The sequence below is a fragment of the Acomys minous genome (assembly GCF_964271855.1).
Source record: "Acomys minous genome assembly, chromosome: 8".
NCBI lineage: Eukaryota > Metazoa > Chordata > Mammalia > Rodentia > Muridae > Acomys > Acomys minous.
This window is the reverse complement of record NC_140489.1, coordinates 101960873-101982825: the sequence shown is the minus strand read 5'-3', so window position 1 is coordinate 101982825 and position 21953 is coordinate 101960873. Positions and strand designations below refer to the sequence as shown.

At 48.5% G+C, this 21953-nt stretch overlaps 2 protein-coding genes across 2 annotated transcripts in view; both read right to left on the bottom strand.

Annotated features, from left to right (window-relative positions):
- Positions 1 to 16613, bottom strand: part of IFT172 (intraflagellar transport 172) — a 36615-nt gene extending 20002 nt beyond the window's left edge. The window contains exons 1-16 of the mRNA XM_084791895.1: positions 16458 to 16613; positions 12705 to 12848; positions 12411 to 12523; positions 11893 to 11932; positions 11583 to 11648; positions 11299 to 11378; positions 11094 to 11181; positions 9847 to 10061; positions 8856 to 8979; positions 8354 to 8449; positions 7356 to 7517; positions 6967 to 7020; positions 6667 to 6770; positions 6408 to 6493; positions 2283 to 2395; positions 1388 to 1555 (exon numbers count right to left, since the gene is read on the bottom strand). Coding sequence (XP_084648021.1) covers positions 1388 to 1555; positions 2283 to 2395; positions 6408 to 6493; positions 6667 to 6770; positions 6967 to 7020; positions 7356 to 7517; positions 8354 to 8449; positions 8856 to 8979; positions 9847 to 10061; positions 11094 to 11181; positions 11299 to 11378; positions 11583 to 11648; positions 11893 to 11932; positions 12411 to 12523; positions 12705 to 12848; positions 16458 to 16496 — 1692 coding nt within the window. The 5' untranslated portion in view covers positions 16497 to 16613. The remainder of the gene's footprint in view (positions 1 to 1387; positions 1556 to 2282; positions 2396 to 6407; positions 6494 to 6666; positions 6771 to 6966; positions 7021 to 7355; positions 7518 to 8353; positions 8450 to 8855; positions 8980 to 9846; positions 10062 to 11093; positions 11182 to 11298; positions 11379 to 11582; positions 11649 to 11892; positions 11933 to 12410; positions 12524 to 12704; positions 12849 to 16457) is intronic.
- A 1692-nt stretch (positions 16614 to 18305) lies between these two features.
- FNDC4 (fibronectin type III domain containing 4) lies at positions 18306 to 21278 on the bottom strand. Its single transcript, XM_084793459.1, has 7 exons — positions 20890 to 21278; positions 20565 to 20708; positions 20359 to 20474; positions 19982 to 20186; positions 19480 to 19569; positions 19071 to 19195; positions 18306 to 18896 (listed from the first exon to the last, which is right to left on the bottom strand). Exons 2-7 carry the CDS (start codon positions 20647 to 20649, stop codon positions 18861 to 18863), a joined length of 657 nt encoding a protein of 218 aa, XP_084649585.1. The 5' UTR covers positions 20650 to 20708; positions 20890 to 21278; the 3' UTR covers positions 18306 to 18860.
- Positions 21279 to 21953: the final 675 nt, after the last annotated feature.

Genomic DNA, 21953 nt, shown 5'->3' with positions numbered 1-21953 from the left:
TGAAAGTCTCCTAGCACAGGCTCGCAGCAGACTGTACTGAAAGACTCCTAGCACAGGCTCGCAGCAGACTGTATGTATGCTGAAAGTCTCCTAGCACAGGCTCGCAGCAGACTGTATGTATACTGAAAGACTCCTAGCACAGGCTCGCAGCAGACTGTATGTATACTGAAAGACTCCTAGCACAGGCTCCCAGCAGACTGTACTGAAAGTCTCCTAGCACAGGCTCGCAGCAGACTGTATGTATGCTGAAAGACTCCTAGCACAGGCTCGCAGCAGACTGTATGTATGCTGAAAGACTGAAAGCTGGAGCTGGACTTAGACTTGGGTTTGGTTCCCAGCACACATGGCAGCTCATAACCATCTGTAACTCTAGTTCCAGGGAACCCAACACCTTCTTCCGGTCTCCACGGGCACCAGGCATGTATGTGGTGTACAGATATACATGTAAGGAAAACAAACGTATACAAAACATGAAAGGAAATATTTTCTTTTAAAAAAATCAAAAATAAGGTTTGCTTCTAGCAACCCAGAGCATGCAGTTTAAAAGTTCGGTGATAAATGCCTGCAGAGAGCCTGGAACCCTGGGTTTGATCCCAGCAGCAGCAGCAGCAGCAGCAGCAGCAGCGATCAAAACTAAAAGCTAGAGGTAAAGGCACTAATGGCCTGTGTGCAATCCTGGTACCCATGTGGTGGCAGGAGAGAGCCAACTCCCACAGGTTGTCCTCTGACCTCCACACATATGCCATGCTATCTGTGAATAAATAAATGTAATTTTAAAATCTAAAGGTTAGAATTAAAATACTGGACAACAAATGAAGAGGGGAGGTAATCAAAATGAAAGACCAGGAGGTCCTTGTACTAACTGTAGGAGAGAGAAGGTTCCACACTGGCTAACTTGATCTAGGTACTTGATAAGCTTTCAAGGCTATGTCTAACAGGATGGGCTGTGTGTGTGTGTGTGTGTGTGTGTGTGTGTGTGTGTGGTGTGATGCTGGGATGGGACAATGAGTATTTTATGTGTAATTTGAGAAAGACATTTTGAACGGCCTATAACAATGAACAAGCAGAAAGGGGGTGTATGGAAGCACCGACACACATACAACCCAGGTCTACCTTCCAGGAAGACCTGCACATGTGACTTCATACAGTCCCAGGGCCACTGGGGTGGGGACTTACCTCTAGGACTCTCACACAAGGTCAGGAAACCTAAGCAAGTGTGATTGTGGAGGCCAGGCCACTTTGGGGAGGGGATGAAAGCTGTGCGTGCCAGTTTCATCATAGAGATTATGGGTGGTGGGCAGAGAAAACCAAGAAGCCTTCACAGTCTTCTCAGGGTTCTAATTAATTAGACTGACACATGTCTAGGGTCTCCTGGTCATCAACATACCCTGATAGAGGACATGGTGACTCTCTCAGGTGCCTCAATGTTGTACCACACACATAAGCTGTTTCGGTTCTGAGCTACCAGCACATCACTCCCAGGAACCCACTGCACGTAGGAGCAGAAGTTGAGGATCATTGTCTTAGAGCAGCTTTCAATATCATATAGATGCAGCTGGAGGAGGAGGGAGACAGCACAATTAAAAGGGGGCTGTGATGACATCAGCTGATTTTGCTCATTTCCCCAGTGGTAAAATGACCCACCCACGTGTTGACTTTCCGGTCCCTGGAGTTTATTCTAAGTTGCTATATCCTGATTTGGGTCAAGTATGAGATGACCAAACAAGCTAAGATCTACATTCAGGGTTGTTAAGTGAAAGTCAGACTTTCATTCTTAGAATACCCCTGGGCCGGATGAATGAGGCTACCAAACAAAACTGAATGAGCTAACAATTTGCAGTGTGCCTTTCACTGAAATGGACAATCACAAGAAAGGCTAAACTCTCTGGTGATGCCATATTGAGAAGAGAATATGTAAGGGTTAAAAGGGACAACGCAAGCCAGCCTCCATGCCTTGAGCTAAGTGTGGCTGAAGCACACTGGTGAAGTGGGTCTGGGCAAGGGTCAGCCAAGAGCTGAGGAGGGGACAAAGCTTCATGATGACACAGACTTGTGTGCAGTAAGAGAGAGATCAACCCTCAACACCCTTCCCGACTGTGTTCCCATAAGGGTACACACCACAGGCAGTGACAGAAACCAGACTATCCTTTGTCCCTTCTGCTACGCTACAGGCATACAGAACCAAGAACTATGTCCTGCTTTGCCTCCCACAGTCCCTGGTAACAGCCTATTTCACACTTTCTGGACCAGCTCAGGCCTAAGGCCCTAGTAACCCTTCTCACACGAAGTTTCCGGTCCCTGAAGAGAAGCTTGTGTCCAGTCTCATTAAGTTCCAGCCAATCCACACGGCTCTCGTGACTGATAGTACCAATGTTGTAGCCGCCAATCAGATCCACTGCAAAGAAGACAGGGCAGGAGGGGTGACTGCAACCCGCATAGGCTTGCAGGTGGTTGGTAATATCTAGTCTTATAAGTCATGTTGCACTTTAAGAACATTTTATCATGGTACTCCATGTCTATAGTCCTAGAACCTGGGAGGTGGAGGCAAAGGATCAGGGGTTCAAAGCCAGTCACAGAGCAAGTTTCAGTTCAGCCTAGGCTAGATGCACACACAGACAAGGACACACACACAACAAAGTTATGAAACATGTCTAGAATTATAGATGATTTACCTGACTTTGTATCTAACTAAAGGTCTTATGGAGAAATGGTGGTACACGGCTATAATCCCAGTCCTAAGAAAACTGAGGCAGAAAAAGTGGGAGTGAGCAGCCAGCCCCTTCTCTGCCTGTAGGCCAGCTCCAGGTGAGTGTGCTACTGAGTACCAAAGAAAGCCGATAATGAAATGACCTTGGTGATGTCATGCTGGCTCCAAAATGGAGTCAAAGGCAAGATAGCACCAAAGGGTTAAGGGTGAAGGAACACACGAACAGAACTTAGAAGGACGCCTCTGAGGATTGTCAGGCTCAGTGCAGCTCAGGGCAGTGCAGCCCAGTGGCTCGCACACAGGGTGCCTTCACAAGGCAGAAAGGCCAAGTCAGGAGGATGACCAACAGGAGGCCGGCCAGCACACAGGCTGGTAGTGTGGAATAGTCTTACCCTTGGAGACATAGAAATTATAACAACAGGCATGGTCACCCATATCTGGAATGTCAGTACTCAAGGGTCTGAGGCAAGAGGATCAGGGATTCAAAGCAAACCTGGGCTACATGAGACCCTGTCTCAAAACACTAAAAACCAAAAGAGAACAGCAGACAAAACTAAGCCAGATGAAGCCATGTCAGAGCAGCAAGGACCCCCTGGGAACCCTGGAATTATATGGAAAAATTTATGTATGTGCATTTTTTTCTGAGAAAACATCTATACTTTTTATTATATTTAAAGGTACTAGTGACTAGGACACTTGAAGAACTCTGTCATTTTACATATACTGGAAATGAACCCCGTGAAAGGAATGGGCTTGTCTGACACCTCAGGGTTTGTCACTGCCACTAGAATCTTGGGGCTCTTGACCTACATAGCATCTCCACTGCAGATGCCTGCACTTCCGAGCTCAGATATGAAATGTAATAGGCATGAAATTTGAAACTATCTTAAGAAGAGGCCCATATGTATATGAAAGCTTGATGTGTGACAGGGATTGGTATAACAAACTAGTGAGTAAATGGTTGAACAGACAGAAAAATAAAGTTATAAAATCCTACCCACATCACATACAAAAATAAATTCCAGGTGGAAAGCAAAATTTAAAAATGTCAAAAATATAGGAGGGAATAAGGGAAAAAGTTCTTTAAAAAATTTAAAAAAAAAAAGATTTATTTATTTATTATGTATATAGTGCTCTGCCTGAATGTATACCTCCAGGCCAGAGGAGGGCATTAGATCACATTATAGATGGTTGTGAGCCACCATATGGTTGCTAGGAATTGAACTCAGGACCTCTGGAAGAGCAGACAGTATTCTTTTTTTGTTTTGTTTTGTTTTGTTTTGGAGACAGGGTTTATCTGTGTAGCCTTGGCTGTCCTAGACTCACTTTGTAGATCAGGCTGGCCTCGAACTCACAATGATCCACCTGCCTGTGCCTCCCCAGTGCTGGGATTAAAGGCATGCACCACCACACCCAGCCCTGCAGACAATATTCTTAACCTCTGAGCCATCTCTTCAGCCTGGAAAAAGTTCTTCAATGAAACTGCAAAGATCAGCAACTACTATTACTACTATTTTGGCGGCACTGGTGATTGAAGCAGGGCCTGCCATGCTCTCTACCACCAAGCCTCTCCTCAGCCTCAGTTTCTTTTAATTAAAATTATTTTCCAGTTTGGTTTACAAAGAGAGTTCCAGGACAGGCAAGGCTACACAGAGAAACCTGTTTCAAAACACAAAACCAAAATCTAATTACTTTTTATCTATTTATCTTTAATTTGCAGTAAGCACACGTGGAAGTCAGGGGTCAGTCCCGCCCTTCTCACAGGACTGAGGTCGCCTCAGGCTTGGTGGAAAGAGCAGCTTTACACGCTAAGTCACCTCACTGGCCCCTAAATTAACTTTTAAAGGTGTCTGACACAGGGCTGAAGCTTGATCTCTTAGACCTACAAGGAGGAGGGAAAGAACCCAGGGCTTCAAGCTGCCTTTTGACCTCCAGCTGAGTGCCATGGCATTCATGCTTCCCCAGCCCGGTAAGTAAGTACAATAAATTTTTAAATGTTTGAATTCTGAAGACACTAAAAAGAGAAAAGTCAAGCCACCAACTGAGAAAAAAAATCTGCAATGTAAGTAACCATCAGAGGCTACATATGTGTGTGTGTGTGTGTGTGTGTGTGTGTACACATATATAAATGTGTATAAACATATGTAAAGAACTTCACATCTCTAACAAAGAGACAACTCAACTCTTACAATGTCTAAGAGATAAGAACTGACAAACCACAGAAGAAATCTGAGGGATCAACCAATCAATGAATGCAATAGCATTTCACATACACCCGGCAATCTCACGACTTGGAGAGGATGTGGAAGGAGGCAGACTCTAAGCAGGGAAGGAATGGAAACTGCTCAGCCTTCTCAAGAGCAGTTGGGAGGTGCTTAGTCGAGTTGAAGGTGCAGCTCTTCTGTGACTAGCAACTGTAAGCACAGACCTCAGACAGTGGCGCTAATGTGATAAACAAACAACAACATCCGAAACAACGAGGGCAGAGAAAAGCACTGGCTGCTCTTCTGGAGGGCCCAGGTTTGATTCCCAGTGCCCACACGGCACCTCACAAGCATCTACACGTCAATACCCTCTTTTGACCTCAAAAAGCACCAGGCATGCACATGTTACACAGACACATGAGCAGGCAAAATAGCCATACACATAAAATAAAAATAAATCTTTTTAAAATGAACACTCTAAATGTCCATGAGTAAGATATGAAGCAAAAGCCCCAATGTAAATATGACAAAAGGCTGATCTGACAGAACTAGGCATGGGTACGCAACTATTAGCAATATGTCAGGACTATGAGCAGCTGGAATTTACTAAATGACCACATGGCAGGCAAGGATGTAAGGGCCTCCATCTGAGGTAGGTCCTGCTGTGTTCCCACTCCGAGAAAGACAAATAACCTGAGTAAGCTCACACAGTACAAGCGCACAGGGTGGCTGAACTAGAGTCCTGTTCTTACAGCCATGCTGCGTCTGCGTGCTCAGGTCTATACTTTCTGGGGGATACTATGCTATGCTTGATGCCTGTAACATTTGGTTGTGAAAATTGTAAAGTTAAGATTTATAAATGCATATGAATAAATTAATAAAATATATTTTTAAAAAAGATTTATAAATGCAATACTTGTGGTATCAAATTAAGTTTCTTTAGCCAGGCGGTGGTGGCGCACGCCTTTAATCCCAGCACTCGGGAGGCAGAGGCAGGCGGATCGCTGTGAGTTCAAGGCCAGCCTGGTCTACAAAGTGAGTCCAGGACAGCCAAGGCTACACAGAGAAACCCTGTCTCAAACAAGACAAAACAACAACAAAAACAAATTGAGTTTCTTTGTTACTAAATACTAATAAGGCATATAAAAATATGGCCCTTGTAGTTCTAAAGAGTCTATGATTTGATTACATCTAAACAGGAAAATTCCTAAAGTTGTGATAGTTCTTTCCTACTGTTTACAACTGTTGGATCTGAGAGAAATGACTAGAGAACATGGTAACTGTGGACAGGCCTGTGGATCTGTGTATGCACAGCCAATTACTTACACAGAGGCATACCCACAGGGACTTACACATGGAGTATAACCACTGTAAAAATGGGTTAGGATTTACTTGGTGCCTTTCAGTTTCTGGGAGTCTTCACTGAATATAATTCTGTGATACAGAAGTGTGCTACAAGGGTCTGTTTTGGTACTATAGTTATAAGAGGGTCTTACCTATAGCAATCGTCTTAATATCAACAAGATAAGCCAATTTCTTATTATCTTCCATTCCTCGCTGGCACCGCTCATTAATGCGAACGCTGAAACATGAAGGAAGGACAAGGTGAGGCTGCTCAGGCTTAGCCTGGGGTCTTACTGAGGCTCGGAAGTACCACAGGGGTGAAGATTTTAGACTTATCTGGAAGCAATCGAAACACAGTTTAAAAGTTCAAAAGGAATTCTGGATTTCAAGGGTCAGACCGTGTGAGGTCACCTGATGAGGTGAGGATTCATGAACTCAGTGCGTACAGAGCCCAAGGACTCGTTACTCCCATACTCCACCAGGGTCAGCTCTCCAGCATTGAAGATCATGCACACCTGCAGGAGAATGGGAAGGAGGCATGGAAAACAGAACAGTGGGAGGGGTCTCATGGTGGGGTGACCTCGCTCCTTACCCTTTCCTATTCACCCCCATCTTCTACCTACAGTCTCCCACCACTTGCCCCTCACTCTTCTGACTAGGAGCTGGAGTGGGGCTTATTGAAATGGTGGCAGAAAGCCAAGCTCTACTCACATTCTCATTTTCAAAGAAATATTTCTCATTGCCACCAGATCCTTGCCAGGCTATCTGCAAAGTGAGGAGAAAACAGCAGAGACAATTACCCAAGACAAGGCTGGAAGGATGTCAGTAGGGAGGAGGAGAGATGGCATTCAGGGAGGTCTGGCATCACACAAAAGATGCGCTGCTTCAGATTCTTGCCCTGATCTCTGCACTTCCAAGAGACGACGCACAAAAACAGCCCAACTAGGGAAATCCGTACTCCAGGAATCTATACCTCTCACTCCTTGAAACGGCATCAGAATGGCAGGGCCTCCTTTGGGGATCTTGCTTCTTGGGGCCCTGGGTCCCCAGAAAGCAAGCCAAGCCATCCCATTACCCATACGAGTGTTCTCGGTTCCCACCTCACTGAGGCGGTTAGTGTTCAGGTCTCCCAGCAGCAGCGTATCTGATGTGTGGGCCACCAAGTAACGCTCCTTCCCCAGGATCTTCACCTCTTCCACCTCATAGCCATAGTGCGACTTGAGCACCACCCTGGTCCCCGAAGACAAGTTCTTCACAATCACCTGTAAGGGACAGGTCCGAGCCCTTCAGGCTTTCCCAGCATAAGAGGAGTGAAGGTGCCACGCCCCTCATGCACCTCCATGATGCTGAGCTCAACTAATACCTGTGTCTGCACCTGGCCCAGGATGCTGTTGATAAAGACAGTACCTTACACTCACACAGGGATTCGCTACCTAGGAAATGCTTTCACATCTCTCTTTTGCTGTTCATGGTACATGTGATTCTGAAAGTTCTACTGAATAACACCACTCACTCACTTTGTTCCCACAGCTTAGTACAAATCTACCTATTAAGACAGAAGGCTGTATAGTAGTGGTAATAATAATAATAATAGTGGTAATAATAATAATAACAACAACAACAGATATTTTAGTAATATAATTAAATATAATAAATAATGATAATAATAGTAATCAGTATTATTATTATTTGGGGTTTTCAGAGAGCCTCCCTATGTGCCTAAGAAGACCTACAACTAGCCATCCTCCTGCCTCAGCCTCCCGAGTGCTAAGATTTTCTTTCTTTTTCTTCCTCTTCAACTTCTGTTTTGTTTTGTTTTTGTTTTTGAAACAGGGTATCACTATGCAGCCTCAGTTGGCCTGAACCTTGTGATGTAGACCAGGCTGGCCTCAAACTCATGGGCCATACGCCAGAACTGCCATATAGCAAGAAAGATACAAGGAAGTGACCCTGATATCTTCTGTTCCCCATGACAGCTCTGCCAGAGGAACGAAGGTTACATTGAGACTATGGCTGCAGCCTGCAGGTGGGGAAATGTTACAAAGATGAATGAGCCAAGAGCCATCTGTCCCAGCATGAGGGGCCATCAGCTGCTCACCTGGCTGGGACCCACATACGTCAGCTCGAACTTGTTCTTGTAAATGCTCCTTCGGAGGCAGCAGTCAAACTGTTCCACCCCACCACAGAGTGTGCCCTAGGGGGAAGGAACAGCATGAAAGGCAACCCACAGTGCACTGGGGGGGCAGATATCAGATACCCTCAAGACCTAAACCCCTGGTGTCCCAGTCTAGAGACCAGTGGCCAGCAAATGGCTGGGCAGGCTTTGGACCCATCAGAACAAAACAGGTGGAGACCCTAGGACTCACAGGCACCCCTTGTGGACAAGGAAGGAGAAGTCAGGCTGGCCTGGACAGCTCTGCCCCTTGGGGCCTCCAACAAGTGTATGTTTCCCCTTCTTGCCTCTAGCAGCAGACTTTTATTTGAAGTCACAAGGCAATTTGGGCCTCTCTGGTGCCACAGCAGAGTGCCGTGGCACAGTGAGTATTTTCGTCTAGTTTGGAGGCAACCACCAGTACAGACAGGGGACCCTGATAACACACCGCACAGAGTCGTGAGCCATCCCGCTTCCAGGCCAAGGCAGTGACGGTGTATAAGTTGGCAATCTCCTTGGGCTTGGCCTCTTCCCAGATGCTTCTTCGAGGACTCCAGTTGAACACCCGAAGCCTAGAAAGGTATGTGGCTTTTAGAAGAAATGGAGGCTGAGCAAAAGAGTGAAAATAAGCTGGCAGCTAAAAGAAACCAGTCTCATTCTGTCCGAAAGGGAAACAGATGCAAAACAACAGAGCAGCGAGACAGACCAGCTGGAGAGGATAAGAAGGTGTAAAGGAAACAGGAAGCTGAAGGACGCCAGCGTGATGCTGCACACCTGTGATCACACACTCGGGAGCAGAGGCAGGAGGATCACTGCAAGTTTGAGGCCAGCCTGGTCTACCCAGTGAGTTCCAGGCTTGTCAGGGCTACAGAGTGAGACCCTATCTCAAAAATCAAAAACAACAGAAAAGGATGGAAGTAGAGAAAGCAGGACAAACGAGAGAAATGAACTGCCAGGAATACAGGAGGAGGAAAGAAGAAAATACAGGAGTCCGAGAAGAAAGGAGCATCAGGAAGCACACAAGACTGAGAGACACGGAGGACTGACAGAGAGGGGACCTGCACCTGGCTGCTTATCTGCCATTTCGTTCTGTATTGGCTCACCAAACAGTGGCTATACATCACACACCAGATGACAGCGTAGGCACTGGAGATGAAAAGCCTTCCTCTCAAGAACCCCTCAAAATAGAAGCAACAACTAGGGTACAGCAGGATGATCTCAAAGTCTCAAAGAGGCAGCAGGAACATGGAGAAGGGGGTGAATTCTGCTGTGGGCTTCCAGGCTGAGCACCACACTGCATTTTGAAGCTGCCAGCATGCCAACAGGTGACAATCTGAGAATCCCTTTCAACAGGCTCCCGCTGTGGTTCAGAACAACATGGCCGGCACAGAAAGTTCCCAGAAAGAGAAGACAGAAGCTGCAGCAGGCAGGGGACCTACCTGTCATAACTTCCCAGCACCACAGATTGGCCTCCAGGACTCGCTGCAGCTGTAGTGAATTCCCGCTCCTGAGGGTCTCTGCTATAGTCAAATGTCTGTAGCACGTGGCCTTCCTTCCCATAGGCCACAATCCTCCGGTCACAGCCAGCAGCCACGATGCTGTTGGTTGCCCAGGCCAAGGCATAGGGCGGGCATGGATGGTTAACCAACTTCCCCTGTGAAAGAACATTTTGGTCTGTCTTTGAAGTTGCCACCCCAGAAACTCCTCATTCCTAGTAGTTGATCCATGCATTCTTGACCATCCCACCCTGCAGGAAAAATAAAAATCTTCCTGTCAATATTTTCCCACACCGACACACCCTAATCCTAAAGACTTCACAAATCATCCTCCATATCATGAACACACACATACCATATACACAGATGTGCTGACTTTGTACTCTAAGGAAATTGTGGCAGTGGTGTGCTGGAGGTCTCTGCTATGTACTAGTAAAGCCACCCAAAGGGGACAGCACACAGTAACTAACTCTGTCTAGGCCCAAGAGCGCATATGGATTCTTTCTCAAAGAGACTACATTTTACACAGGTAACTCACAATGTAAATTATTTAAACAGTACTGAATTATACAGAATAAAATATGAAAGTTTCACTTTATGTCTATCTTTTCTTTTTCCAAGAAAATAGTTGATTTTTCAGCATTTTATTTCTTCATATGTGTTTGCTGTGTGCATGTGCATGATTGTGTGTGTGTGTGTGTGTGTCTGTGTGTGTGTATGTGGTATGTGCACTTTCATGTGTGCACGCAGGGGTGAAGGACAAAGGATGACTTGCAGAAGTCACTTCTTTCCTTGCACCGCATGGGTTCTGTCATATTTGGTACCAGGCACTGTCACCTGCTAAGCTATCTTGCTGCCCTGTTTTTCCCTTATGCATTTGTATGTCTATGTGTTACATAAACATGTATATATATGTATTTGTGTATACATATATATTTACATAAATGTAAATCATTTTCACTTTTTGTCCTCTTTAGAGAATTTATTTCCTCCCTGTCAAGGTCCCTTCCACCCACTCCTCCCTATAAACAGGCTAAACACAGTCTCTGTGTGGCGGCATCCAAATGCCTCCCTCCAAGACCCCACTCTTCCAGCCTCCTCCCCCAGCTCAGTCATGGTGCTCACACATGCAGCTCCCCCAGGAGGCTCCTGGAATGTCCACCCCACCCCACAGTATGCTCTATTCATACCTGTGACTCTCCAGAGCCCTCATCATCAAAGAAATATCTGACGATGGTGCCGTCTGCGTGACCCGAGAGGATCCCTTTCCCAGAGCAGCTGAAGAGTAAAGGCAGAAAGGCAAACTTAGAGCCAGAGACTGACCTTGCTCAAAGGCCCCTTTCTGTCAAATGCAGCTTCTTCCTGACATTTCCACGTCTTCCTGTTGGTACTCACTTGGTTGTCAGTGCCACCACATAAGAATCTGTCCCATAGATGGTAGATGACCTGTTGGTTTTAGTGTTTGCTAAGCGAACCTGAAAAATCAAAGAGTACACACACATCTGGCTAGACTCCTTTCTATTTCACCCAGGCCCTGAGACAAAACTGGTCCCTGTGCACTCTTCTGCAACTCACACTTAGGCTCCAGGGCAAAGGATGAGCTGTGCTGCCCCCACTCCCCACCCAGGACCATTGTCCCCACCTAGCACCTACCTCGTGTTTCCCTTCCCCTCCTTTACCTTGCCTTCAGCGAGTCCAAAGACAATGATGTACTCTGCAGGCCACTGCAGACACGTGACAGCGCTCTGTATGCAAAGGGTGAAGGGATGACCCAGCTGTGTGCATGAGCACCTTTCTAGCAACCCGACCCCACTGCAGCGTCACCCTAGTCTTCTATGGGCAAAGAGTGCAAGGAGGGGACACAACAGGCTCCTAGTAGGAGACAAGGAGCGCGTAGGCAGCGCTGTCCTTCAGCGGCTCAAACCAACTTTAGACCTTAGAAGGGACAACTCATGGGCACATATACAAGCGGTCAAGTCTAAACTTTACCGTCTGGATGAACTTGTTGCAGATGACCTTCTTGTCACCCCTGTCAAACAAAAGGAAAGGAAGCATACTTAAATCCCTGCCCCCAAGGATGGTGATGGAAGGAGGCAAGACCAGAACCTTTCCTGGCCCACTGCTGTTTCCTATCTCTCTGTGGGAGGTCTGATGAAGATGTGAGTGGGCACCCAGGAAACCCTGGAGCTCCATCAAAGACATACGTGACGCTGGCTCTCAGGACCTCTAATGGCCTTACCATCATCCCTCACCCCTCCAGGGATGGGACTGTAGGGACTTGGGGCAGGCAGAGGCAGGGACAGAACAGAAACAGACTCTAGAAAGTCTCTGCCTCCCAACCTGACCCTCGCACCAATCGCCCAAGACAGGCACGCGCGCGCACACACACACATACACACACACACACACACACACACACACATACACCTGCCATCCCCGCCCAGCGAGGCACTTCTCATGCATAACTCTTCTTTTGTGGGCCGCCCACCCATCATCTGTGTACTTACCAATCTTCTCCAATCTTGTAGACATAGATGATGTTGTCTGTCTGTCCTATGGCAATTTTAGTGGAATCAGGAGAGAAAGCCATGCCTTTCACCATGTAGCTCTTCCTGCCGTACTGGGAGTAAAAACACAACGAATGAGCACAAAGGAAAGAGAAAAGAAGACACCCACATGTCCCGACAGACCCGGAAGATTTATACTAAGGAAAGGGGTGGACTGTTTCCCACGCTACGGCTGGAAGGCAGGTTACAAAGTGTCCTGGGTTAATGGGTTAGGGCATGGTGAGGCCTCTCCACCTTCATGTCGGCTGGTTTGGTGGAGAACTTGTCTCTGCGCTCCCCATGTTCATCATACAGCAGGACCACTCGGTCCACTGTGCAGACAGCAAATTTAGCGTTGTTCTGGGACCAGGCCATGCACGTCACCTTCGCGGCTCCATCCTGCGGAGGCAAAGCAGGAATGTAAACATGGTGGTGGTCTACCACAAAGAAGGCATTGCCAGTCTCACCAGCCCTAGTGTGGCTTTGCTCTGTTTTTCTTGTCACAGTGTTTCCCTCAAAACAAAACATTTGTATACCTGGAACGTAAGAACGATCTTCTCCAGGGCCTCGGATAGCCCAGACTGGCCTCAAGTTCACTCTATAGCCAAGGGAGACTTGACCTCTAAGCCTCGTCTCTACCCAGAGTGCTAGCATGCAAGGCTAGTTTCTGCCACGCTGCGGAACAAGCCATGGCTTCACTCGAGCTAAGCAAACACTGCACCTACCAACCCATCTCCCCAGCCCCTAAGGTGTTTTCTGAGACTCATCAACTGCCCCAAAGGCAATGGCTTCCTTGTTCCTTCAGCTTTCAAGTCTGCCTCTGAAAAAAAAATCAATTAATTTGATACATTTTAATCTTTATAGCTACACATTCAATCAGTGTTTCCAAGCACTTTACCAAGAAAAGGCAGTTGGCCAGGAGCTGACAGAGACAAAGAGCAAAACACAGATCCTGCCCCAGGACCTAATAATATGCTGCAGAATTGGAAACGCCCCATAAGAAGAATATGTACTGAGTGCAGTGATGGCTTAGAGGAGCCCAGGACAATTTTATACTTAAATCATCAAAGTTCAACTCTGAAGAACGCTGAATGGTGAATTACTCAGACGGAGTGGCTAGCACAACAAAGCCAAGCTCTGGGCAAGGACTGCGATTTAAGGAAGCTGAGACTTTTGTAAACAAGGGGGGGGGGAGCAAGTATGGACTGGCCAGCCCAGGATGAGCCTTTCAATGCAAGCTAATGATCTGAACCTATTGAGCAGGGACAGGAGAGACAGTGGAAACTCTGAAACAAGGAGCAACATAACTAGAGTTGAAACTCGGAAGAAACAATGCCACTCTCCCCTGCTTAACTGCCCGTGCTATGAAAGTCTCGATTTAAAAGTGGCCGATTAAAAGTGGTACAGCTCACTTGCTGGAGTGCTCATCTTACAGTCTTATACTCATGAGTTTGATCCCTGGCAACTCAAAAAAAAGTAAGTAAAAAGAATATGGGAGTGACAAGTGTGGTGGCACACGCCTGTAATCCAGCACCTGGGAGGCGAGGGCGGGAGGACCAGATGCTCAGATCTTCCTCAGCTACCCAGCAAGACTGAAGCCAGCCTGGGCTATGGAGACCCTGTCTTAGACACACTGTGTGTCCATCACTGCACCTACTGTGGTCCTCTAAGGCATTGCCACTAAAGGTTTCTGTTCTTGAAATAAAATCTAGCTCCTACTGCAAATGGCTGATTAACCACTTCGGTTACTAGAGGTCTGGCGTAAAACAAAACTTACTTGTCACACTTAACCCAAATACCTCAAAGCAAAACTTACTTTTCACACCTAACCCAAATACCTCCAATGTTAGAAGGGAAAACAGTTGTTGCAGTAAGTTGGAAGTGGGTGCCAGCACTTCATCAGCTCTGGCTGGTCCTTCCTCCTGGCTGAGTCCATCCTGGGCATCTGGCCCAGCTGCACCATGACATCATCTCTTTTTTAGAGACAGAAAGGTTCTATTTCCAATTTTTCCATTAGGGCATTTTGAAATTACAGATTACAGCACCAGTTTATGGAGCAAGGAGCACAGTGTTCTAGTGTTCTACCACAGAGCCAGGGCGCCATCCGTTACAACTCTTCCTCTGACTGACTTCTACTCTCTGCCCACTCTGCAAACACCCCTGGTGCCTGACTGGCCTGTCTTGAGGATTAAGTGCAGCGGAGTCAGGCAGGCATTTCCACAGATGCCCCACACACATTAAGTACCATCCCTCCTAACTCTGAGGTAGAAGCTGTTATTACTCTAATTTTGCATTTGGAGAAATTGAGGCATTGAAAATTAAGGGATCTGTTCGGGTTTGGACATAGTTTTTAGGTGGCAAGTGTGATATTTGAATCTATATATGTTTGATTCCATAAGCTATACCTCTAACGTCTTTAATAATGCTGTTGCGGCATCTGTATTAATGACTTAATTATTCTTATTCATTGTTATTAGTTTTGTGGAGCAGACTGGCATGAAACTTCCAGAAACCTGCCAGCCTCTGCTCCTGAGTGTTGTGACTAAAGGCATGAGCCACCATGCCTGGCTCTCCTTATTTTTTTTTTTTTAAAGAAGGTCTTACTTACAAGTCAAGCTGGCTTGGAGCTCACAGCAATCCTCCTGCCTCAGCCTCCCAAGTTCTAAGATTATAGGCATCACACCATGATCAGATAAGAGACTTGTTTTTGTAGTGCTGGGGACAAAGGTAAGAGCTCACACATGCTCAGTGTGTGCTCCATCACTAGCAGCATCTCCTGTCAGTGGCACCCTCGTTTTGTATGTAGATGTGTGTGTGTGGTGGGGGAGGCACATGCGCCTCTGTGTGCATGTAGAGGTCAGAGGTCAACATCAAGTGTCTTCTTCAATCATTCTGCATCTTATTTATTTATTAATTTTTTAAAAAGACACGGTCTCTCATTGAACCCAGAGCTCCTGAGTGTGGCTAGCCTGGAGTTCTAGGACGAGGCCTCTAGGGACCGCCTGGCTGCCTCCCCAGCACGGGGAGTGCAGGTGTGCATGACCTGGAAGTGGATGCTGGGATCCTAACTCAGTTTCTCAGGCCTCGGGGCGTCGTTTCCTCTATAGCTAACCTTATTTGCGTTGTGTTAGCCTGTCCTTTCAATTCTGAATGTTCTTCTTGTGGTCTGTCATTCTTCACACAGCTTTACAGTTTAATTGTTTTCCTTGCTGGGCGAGGTGACGCACACTTTTAGTCCCAGCACTCAGGCAGGCAGAGGCAGGCAGATCACTGTGAGTTCGAGGACAGCCTGGTCTACAAAGTGAGTCCAGGACAGCCAGGGCTACACAGAGAAACCCTGTCTCGAAAAACCAAAATACATAAATAGTTTCCTTACATTTGTGGTGGAGTTCTTTTGTGTGTAGAACTTTATTTTACTTTCTCCTAAGTCTCTTAGAGTTGTTCTCCCGTCTACCTTTCTTTCCAAATGAAGAAGCTAGCGACAGGACTGCGCATGACGAGGGTTAAAGCCAGAGGTACCATTTGGCCACATCTGTGTTGGAGCTGACCTGAATTCCGTTCTCTTCACTCCCAAACCCACCCTTCGTTATGTTTCTGGGCTTCTCCCCTCCTTGCCCAGCCTCTTCGGAATCTGAGGAGACACACTTTCACAGTCCAAGAGGTTCAGCCTTCCACAGGGCTTATAGCTAAAGCGCTTATTCCATCCTGTGCAAAGTTATGATCTGCGTCTATATAAACGCCTCCCACTCCAGAAAGAGCCTCTGACATAACCGGGGGCGGATTTGATCCCTTAGAGCCTAAGCGTGGAGCCTGGCACTCAACTGGCGTACATGATGCAATGGAAGCTTAAGGTCGATAGCGGTGCATGTCGCCTACTCTAAGACCTTTCACAATCTTCTGCACAAAGTAGGCGCTCAAACGTATAAACTTCTTACCCCACCTTTTTTTTTTTTTTTTTTTTTTTAACGCCGGGTGGCCGGGGAATGGGAGAGGCACAGGATTCCTCACCTGAGGGCTCAGCAGGGTCCTCAGGTGCTTCAACTGCATGACGCACACGGGTCTCGGATACTCTCTGACCAAGACAACTCCGGCGGTTACCTGGACAACCCGCCAAGCAGCGGCGGCGCCAGCCGCTGACGCACAGGTTACGTGAGTGCGACTCACGTCATAAGGTCACGTCCTGGGTACGCGACGGTGCAAACAGGACATGCGCAAGCGCAGTGAGTCCTAGGGCGGGCCCACAAGAGGGGGTTGTCGAAGTCTCTCCTCGACCAATCCGGTAGCTGCATACAAACCTAAGGGAGAGCTCCTCCTCCCTTGTGCGTCTTCCTCCCTCTGTGGATCCTCCCTCTCCCTCTACGTCACCTTAAACCTAGTTTTTCTCACTGCTGGACCGTCAGCTGCTCTTTAGTTGCTTAAACTCTGGAGAAAAGCAAAGCAGGTGCTACGGGAGGAGAAAGACAATTCGCCAAGCTGAAGCCTCCGCCTCACCCAAAAGTTATGGGACTTGCGCGAGGCCACTCAATGCTGATAGTGTTTTTAGTGGACAGCGGCACAGCCCCATTTAACACAAAAGGAGGCAGATTAAAGGGGTCCCTCGCTTAAGTTAAAATAGCTAGTAAGTGGTGGAACCGGGATTCACCCCAGACTTAATAACCCTTTGCTTCCCGTAAGACGACTCAACTCTTCTCAGATTGCTGTCTTCATGCCCAGCTTCTCTACCCTGTCAGAGTCTCAGGAAATGATCCAGGCTTTGAGGGATGTGTTGGTAGCGCTGGCTAGGAAAAGGGGAGGCACCCGGTTTGGTCATTGGGTAAACGGTGAGTTCAAGGCTGGTTGCTGAAATCCAGTTAGATGTCTGTATGGGTCAGTGCAGGAGACAGACCAGAGACTGGCTCCCAATCTAGTGCAGAGCGGTTTGACACCTGGGGTTGGGGATTGTCTGATTGAGATCCTTTCAAGAATTTTTGGTCTCATGTCTTGCATCATATCAGAGAGACTGAATGAAATGCACTAAAGTTGAACCTGTACCCCCCCCCTAAAAGCATAGCAGATCTCCAGGCAGGTGCTGGGTCCCAAAGCATTGCAGACACAGCAGTTGCCAATGGCAACGAGTATTTCTCTCCCTGCTCCTCTGTCCCTCTAGAAAATTAAGAATGAGTAGAGGACAGGTCCCATGTTTCACAGGTAACAAATAGGTCCCAGAACCCAAATTATAATTTTTTGATAGGGGCATTCAAACCCCTCAGTTTATTTCTAGAATCCTCTGGATATGTTACAGAGTATAAATATAAACTCATTTATGGGTTACAATTATTATTAACATTGAATGGACAGAGACATAGATGAAAAAGAAAAGAAAGAAGAGGCACTGGTGTGCACAGGGTGAGGACAATGGCACCAAGGAACACATTCGTGGTAGCTGCTCTGTTAGCCCCCAAGACACTTGCTCAGTCCTTCTGACCACTTCCCCAGAGTGAATGGTGGAATCAAAAGAATGGAAAGGGATTGGCTATATAACTCAGGGTACAGCATTTACCTAGTATGCACAAGGTCATAAACAAAGTTGTTTTTTTTTTTTTTAAATTTACTGGCTCTTTATGTGACATGTCCTGGTTTCCATGGTACAAAGACTTGTGTGACTTCTCATTTCCTCTCTTCTCATTCGACAAAGGAGAGGAGGCTTCTAGCTTTCCCCTTCCTCTTTGTCTTTCCCCACCCAGCTAAGATGAACACATTGGCACAGACATCGTATAATGAGTCTCTCCTTTTAGGTTGGTGGCGACTGACGTGAGGGGCCCTTGGCGAGCTGACAAGGTGTAGAGCTGTCTTCAGCATACCATACAGCCAGTTCCATTTGTTCAAGAACCTTTATTGGCAACAGGTCCCAGGGGTGAGGTCACCAGCAGCTGGAGGGGCTGCCAGGTGAGCGGGGAGCACCAGAGGCTCCGTGGAAGACATTGGAGTAGTGCAGTGTGGCGTCTGCCTCTAGGCCTAGATGGTTCTTCTTGTTCACTAGAGGAGGACGATACATACGGAAACACCCCTCTCTGAGGCCCAGAGGCAAGCTGTAGGGGAGCTAGTGGGTGACAGTAGTCCTGATGCAGGTGAGATGGGGCCCCTATTGGGACCTAGTGGAATAGGATTGAGTAAGTGACTTTCCCCTGGACCTGCAGAGGAAATGTTCCATTTGGTATCCACTGCCAGGTCCAGGGGTACAGAGTCTGCCAGTCCTACCTTCTGGCCCTGCTCACAGTGGAAAGAGGATGGGTACCAGCCTGAGAGTCTGGGAGTGCACTGCCTTACGGGAGTCTCACGCAGGTCACCATCTTAGGCTTCCCCTGACCCCACCCCCACCCCCATGCTATTAGTGTGTCTGTCTTCTGGTTCTGGTTCTGGTTCTTCCTTCACTCAAACGTCGATAGTGTTGATGGATGGAGACTTTTTCTGTAAAAGAAAATGATCCAAACCTTGAATTTCAGGAAGGAGCCATCCTGCCATCTGTGCATCCTGGAAGTTTCCATTTGCTCCCCTCTCCCTTTCTGCCTGTTCATCTGCCTTTCACTGAATATTCCTGTGGACCCAAATCACCCTCCTCACACTCACTGGTCCCCACATCACCTGTCTGGTCCCCACTGGCCTTCCCTGAGGACTCTGTTCAGGTCCCTTCCCCTTCTCCTTGGGGTTGTTGTTGGAGTCGTTGTCCTTGATGATGTCATACTGGCGGCAGAACAGCCCGATTACAGCTGAAACACAACAATACTGCCTGAGCCTTGATCTTGACTGAACCCACTTGAAGCCCTGTGAGGTAGTGAGATATTCACACAACTTCTAGAAAAGCCTTGAGTTCCTGGTGCCCATGCAACCCTCCTCTCTGGGCTTGTAGTAGCCTTCTCTTTCTCAAACTTGTCCTGATAACCCTCCCCCACCCTCCCCCCCACTGCTTTTCTCTCCCTTTTCTCCTGACAGATACCTTCGCCAGTTCCTACCATCACAGACCCGAGTCCCTGGCTCCCCGTCCAGTACTCACCAGCCCACATGAGCAGTACCACCACAATGATGACGGCTTCCCCTGTCTGCAATGGCTGCTCTCTGTCCAGACCCTCCACTGTAATGTCACCTGAGAAGAGAGCCGACCTCTGGGTTACAAGGGACCCATTGGAGAGCTCTGTCACATACAGAAGGAGATGGTGGGGGTGGGAGTCAGGCTGGGTTCACCAGCCTGGAGGTGTGGGATAGCTTTGGTGGGCAGCCTTTAGAGATCAACGGCTGATGATAGGACTTGCTCAGTGCAGGCTGTGGCAGGTGTGTTGTGAGTTTGGGTGAATGGAAGCTAATAAGCCCTCCCCGCCCCCCAAGGATTCCTTACCAGTGTCTATAGCTGGTCCCTGCCCACCTGCTTTTCTCTCCTTCCCTGGCAGTAGAAGGAGTTAAATCATCCTTCTATTCATCTGAGCTAGACTGTGGTTAGCCTAAGGCAAGTAAACAAGGGGTTAAAACCCAGCTTAAAAGTGACTAAGACAGGCTCTCACCTGGGCTGGAGCTGTTGGAAGGCAGCCTGTCAGAACCCTTCAGAGTGCGGAAGTGCACACGGGGCCCTGGGGGGCTCTCTCCTCGGAGGCCGATGCTCCTGACCTGCACCGTGTAGTCACTGTCTTCAGCCAGGCCCCAAAGGGCACAGGCCCTGGTGGTGGTGTTCACCTCTCTAATTACACGCTGTCCAGGGCCATTCTGTCGCTGCAAGGAGATGCAGAGAAAGGAGGGTAACCTAGCTCCAGTCCCTCGCCACCAGGCTTAACTCGGGAGAGAGTCTATGACACCCAAATACTCCAAAGGAGTAGTGTGGAGGTAGCTGGAGGGGTGTTCAGAGAGCCAAGGGCACAGGTTGAGGAAACAGAGTGATTCATACTTGCTGGGAAATGGAGTAGCCAATGACGATGTTGCCTTCTGGGACGTCCCAGGACACTGTGGCCGAGTTGGCTTTGAGGTGAGTGACCGTCACATTCACAGGAGAGGGAGGTCGGTCTGGGGGTGCCAAGGTGTTAACAGGTTAAGAGGTTTCACCCCCACACTGGCTCTGACAGACCCTCCCTGCGGGCCGTCCTCTTAGCTCACCTGCTCGCACAAAACCCAGGTCACAGCTGACCAGCAGGAGGACTGTAGGACTCAGATATGGGGAAAGAGGCATCAAAGAAGCCATGGTTTCCACCGAGTTCGCTGGGGGCCCCAGAGGCACTCGCTTGACATCCAGGCAGGGATCTGAAGGAGGCAGGAGTTGAGGGGGTCAGGAGCAGCCCAGAATTCAAGCAAGCGGGATGCAGCAGCTCTCCTAAGCTTCCCGGGGCCCACAGCCCACTTTCCTCTTGTCTTTCCCGCCTCCACATAACCCGGGGTGCCCACCCCAGCCCCCACTCCCTCGGTCTGACCAGCCCACACCCACCTCCAGGGTCCTCGAGGTCTGTCAGGCCTCGGGGGGCTGCTCGGTGCCCAGAGGGCGGCCCATCGCTGGACTGGCGCTGGTCCTACCCCATCCCGACGAGGGCCCGCTTAGGCGGGCAGCGCCGGGCGAGCTGCGGGCAGAGCGGGTAGAGGCGGAGTGACCGCGGGCCGCTGGGCCCCCAGCGTTCCCAAGGGCCGCGCGTGGTCTGTCTCTGAGCAGGGGGCGTTGCCGGCGAGGCCTGGCAGCTGGTCTGCGTTCCAGTGCAGAGGACAGTGCGGCGACCGAAGCTGGCCCCCTGCAGCAGGATGTGGCCGTCTGGGCCAGCCAGCCAGCCACCGCTCTGCAGAGCTGGCCCCGCGCGCTCAGCTGCAGCCGGACTGGGACGCTCGGGCCCGCCCCGCCCCGCCCCATTGGGGTTCTTGCCGCCGTCATCCTCCCTCCCCCTCCCCCCAAGCCCTGTTCTCTCGGGGCTCCTCCCACGACCCTCCCAATGGCGGCCTGCTAGGTCCCCATCTGTTCACCCTCTCTGCTCTAACAGACGAAGTGATAGGGAACCGGACAGGCGCAAGTGCGAGGGTCTCTGGCACCTGAGAGAGCCCCTCCTTCCCCGCTTGAAATAAGCCAAGTTGGGAGGAGGCATTCCATCTCCGGATGCAGGAGGGGGTTAAGAGGAGAGAAGACAGAGTGATGGAGATAATTGTTTTAACAGTCTCTTGGAGACTGCGTCAGCTTTTTCAAATCTCTTTCCCATTCATGATCTGATTTGATTCCATTCGCTTTTTCATTCATTCTTTCATTTATTCAGCAAATATTTACTGATCATCTTTTATGTGCCTGGCATTAAAAGAACTGGAGAGGACTTAAAAAGAGTGCTGGGCTTATACGAACAATTAAAAAGCAGTTCTCTCTCTCTCTCTCTCTCTCTCTCTCTCTCTCTCTCTCTCTCTCTGTCTCTCTGTCTCTCTCTCTCTCTCTCTGTGTAACTCATTCGTTTTAGAGAAGGCTGTTAACCTGTGCTTCAGGTTTCCCACCTGTAAAGCATAGAAACCAGAAACAGTTGTTAG

Coding starts and splice junctions, on each gene's coding strand:
- FNDC4 (XM_084793459.1), bottom strand. CDS start 20,649: ATGGCTTCTTTGATGCCTCTTTCCCCATATCTGAGTCCTACAGTCCTC. Junction 19,570..19,981: donor TTCCAACAGCTCCAGCCCAG/GTGAGAGCCTGT, acceptor CTCTCTTCTCAG/GTGACATTACAGTGGAGGGT. Junction 18,897..19,070: donor GGCCAGTGGGGACCAGACAG/GTGATGTGGGGA, acceptor TTTCTTTTACAG/AAAAAGTCTCCATCCATCAA.